Source organism: Diabrotica undecimpunctata, chromosome 6 (genome assembly GCF_040954645.1).
Source record: "Diabrotica undecimpunctata isolate CICGRU chromosome 6, icDiaUnde3, whole genome shotgun sequence".
Taxonomy (NCBI): domain Eukaryota; kingdom Metazoa; phylum Arthropoda; class Insecta; order Coleoptera; family Chrysomelidae; genus Diabrotica; species Diabrotica undecimpunctata.
Window position 1 is genome coordinate 73,081,159 of NC_092808.1, and position 2,936 is coordinate 73,084,094.

General features: G+C 29.7%; 1 protein-coding gene across 2 annotated transcripts; it reads right to left on the minus strand.

The window, feature by feature from the left end:
• Window positions 1-392: 392 nt before the first annotated feature.
• Window positions 393-2,729, minus strand: LOC140443497 (uncharacterized). Of its 2 annotated transcripts, XM_072534807.1 has the most exons (7): window positions 2,572-2,729; window positions 2,395-2,504; window positions 2,038-2,264; window positions 1,913-1,978; window positions 1,753-1,842; window positions 1,548-1,636; window positions 923-1,135 (listed from the first exon to the last, which is right to left on the minus strand). In XM_072534807.1, the coding sequence occupies exons 3-6, from the start codon at window positions 2,107-2,109 to the stop codon at window positions 1,577-1,579; spliced, it is 288 nt and encodes a 95-aa protein (XP_072390908.1). In that variant the 5' UTR covers window positions 2,110-2,264; window positions 2,395-2,504; window positions 2,572-2,729; the 3' UTR covers window positions 923-1,135; window positions 1,548-1,576. The 2 variants fall into 2 exon arrangements, with proteins under 2 accessions (XP_072390907.1, XP_072390908.1); XM_072534806.1 differs by lacking the exon at window positions 1,548-1,636 and having other exon boundaries at window positions 393-1,135.
• Between the last annotated feature and the right edge of the window lie 207 nt (window positions 2,730-2,936).

Consider the following 2,936-nt stretch of genomic DNA (forward strand, 5'->3'; position numbering starts at 1 on the left):
GAGAGAGTTTGTAAGAAGAACATAAGTCACCTATTCTGGGCTCATATACAATAATTTTAGCAAAAAAACACAAGAAAGTTTCAAAACCACTTGCTAAATGTCTAAAATTTATATATTTTTAAAATATACAAAACCTCTGTACATGTTCAGTGTGGTTTTATTTCTAAATCTGTGACTTATATATAAAGTCACATATGTCAAACAGTTGTGACAAGTTATAAATAGAATGCTAGTGAAAATCCAGAAATTTGTATTTTTTAATTTATTTCAAAAATAATATGACTGGAATTACTGAGCTGTTTCATTCTCTTATTTATTATTATGTAATACTATTTTATTCTATTTCAAGGCATAAATGTTTGTTTTCTTTTAGATTGTGTCCAATGCAAATTTGGAAATTATGGACATAGTAGCTCACTGGAGAGGGAGCACTCATGACTCCAGAATATTTAATGAGTGTAGTTTAAAACGTAGGTGTGAGCAATCTGAGTTCAAAGGCAGATTATTAGGAGATTCAGGCTATGCCTGCACATCTTATTTATTTACTCCTGTATTTATTAAATCCACAAACAGAAAGGGAAGAACTCTACAACAGGGCATATATAAGAACCCGCAACTCAGTCGAACGGTGTTTTGGTGTGTGGAAACAAAGATTTAGATGTTTATAACATGGGTTTACCACCAAATTAGAAAACACAAAATTATATATTGTAGCATTGGCAATACTTCACAATATTGCCATTTACAAAGTTGATACGGTTGATGATATTGAACAATCAGGAAATGATGGTATGCCAGAAATACCTGCAATAAATAATACAATAAGAGGGAATACAGCTCGAGCTGCGTTTATTAACGAAAATTTTTAAAAACAAAATTTATTTAATAAAATATTTTACAATTCATTATGTTTATTAGTATTTTTTATATTTTCCCTTTGTAATTAAATATTTTTTAAAGTTTCCTCCTCAACTTTTATTTTGAGGCTCTGTTCTTTTTGAACCATGCTATGCTCTCTTGCCATAATTCTCATGCATCTCTTATGTTCAATTTCTAGAAATTCCATATATTTCTTGTGCTCTTTTTCTTTTAGTTCTCTTGAAAATTGAACCATACTTGCCACATATTCTTGATCCTGCAAATTATAATAATATACTTCTCAACAATTGAAGTGGATATTATGAAAATGTGTATTTTAGCAGTCAGCTACTTCACAAAAACAAATAGCAGTCAGCTACTTCATTGATTTAATGAAAATGTTTCCCTTTATATTTCTAAAGCTTCATCAGTTCACTGCAAAAAGGGAGTATGTATTACACAATGGTAGGTTCATTTCTTAGCCTTTGTCATCTTTTTTTGTAGTGAACTGATGAAGTCTTAGAAATATAAAGCAAAACGTTTTTATTAAATCAATGAAGTAGCTGTCTTCTATTTTTTTTGCCAAATAAAATGACTGAATAAACCTTTGCATTCCCTAGCTGAATATTTTTGGAATACATACTGTTAATTAAAATTTTCCAAAGGTGCTGTTTTTTATACCTACATACCTTCTTACTAATTTTGCGTTCCACATTTTTTAAATTTTTCCTAATGGGAGTGGAGATGCATGGTATGTGCTTGCCCCTTCATTAACATACTAAAATAATAATATGTGTTACACAAACAAAACTTAATTAAATGAAAATTTGTAAACTATTCTGCAAAAATGGTCATTAACTCATTATTTAGCTCTGGCACATCAAATCAACTAACCTGTTTCATTTCTTCAATCTCCACCTGTTCACTCTCCACCTCTGTAAATTCTTCACTCTCCATTGGTAACAATATATCATTCTCAAATATCTAATAAAAGATGTTTTCATTAATCATATACCATAATTAAAAAATTTAAATCTTTGATAAATCTACTGACCTTTAATTGGGTGTCCACTTCTTCACTAGTACTTGGTTCCATTTCATAGTTTGATAATTGTATTATCTGTGAAAAACAAAATTTAATGTAATGTATATAATAATACCTATTATATGAAAACTCACAGGGCCATCAGAATCATATACATTATGATCTCTCAACAATTCTGCAGGATTCATGATGTCCTTAATCTCCATCACTATCTCATCTGGAATTGTGAGTCCCTGTCTTTTTCTGTTCTCGATGTTCTCTTCTATAGTCGCTGTACACCTTGCGGGTATTCATTTTCATATGTTTCCATTGGGTCTGCAATTATCTTAAATCCCTAGGTCTGCTATTTACTTCATTGAACCTAAACAAAAAAAAAACAAAGTTGGGGAATTGTTAATTAAACAAATTGAATAAATAAATATGAAATGTCTGTGTACTTTTTACAAAAATGTTTATATAGGTATTAATAATTAATAAAATTTTATACTCACTTTTGATGAACTGCTTCCCATGCTTTTGTTTTTGATTTATTTTAGTTTGCATTTAAAGATTTCTCCTCTATGATGTGGGAATAGTCTCTCAAAATACTGTGAAACAATTGCTGGAATATTACAAAAAAAAACAATCAGAAATAGCAAAATTTCTAATATAAACTTTCTTTTACTTACCCTTTCTTCTTCATCCCAATTCATTGAACGAACACGTTTTGCTTTTTATTCGGTCATTGTAAGTTAAAAAGTTTAAAATTTTTCAGGTAAAAAGAACTAATATAAAATATAAATAAACTTTCTCAGAACACAGACTAACTAAAATTAACTCCACGTGCTCCGTGCTCCAACTTATGCTAACTGTCAAATTCACAAATATTTTTCTTCTTTTTCACAAAATACTCTCCATGTTTCTTCTTTTTCGCAATGGTTGCCAACATGAACTTGTTGTAACTATGAGGAGTAAACTAAAAAGACAGATTCACACTCAAGAAAGTTACTAGAAAAGTCACCAAATACATCTTCTTTTTTGGTTGCTTATCTCG

What these genes read in the sequence shown, in the direction of transcription:
- LOC140443497 (XM_072534806.1), bottom strand. Translation starts at nt 2,109, where the DNA reads ATGGAGATTAAGGACATCATGAATCCTGCAGAATTGTTGAGAGATCAT. An exon ending in TATATGATTCTGATGGCCCT is followed by an intron (nt 1,979 to 2,037) that starts GTGAGTTTTCAT and finishes TGTTTTTCACAG; the next exon opens with ATAATACAATTATCAAACTA. An exon ending in AGATTGAAGAAATGAAACAG is followed by an intron (nt 1,136 to 1,752) that starts GTTAGTTGATTT and finishes TATAATTTGCAG; the next exon opens with GATCAAGAATATGTGGCAAG.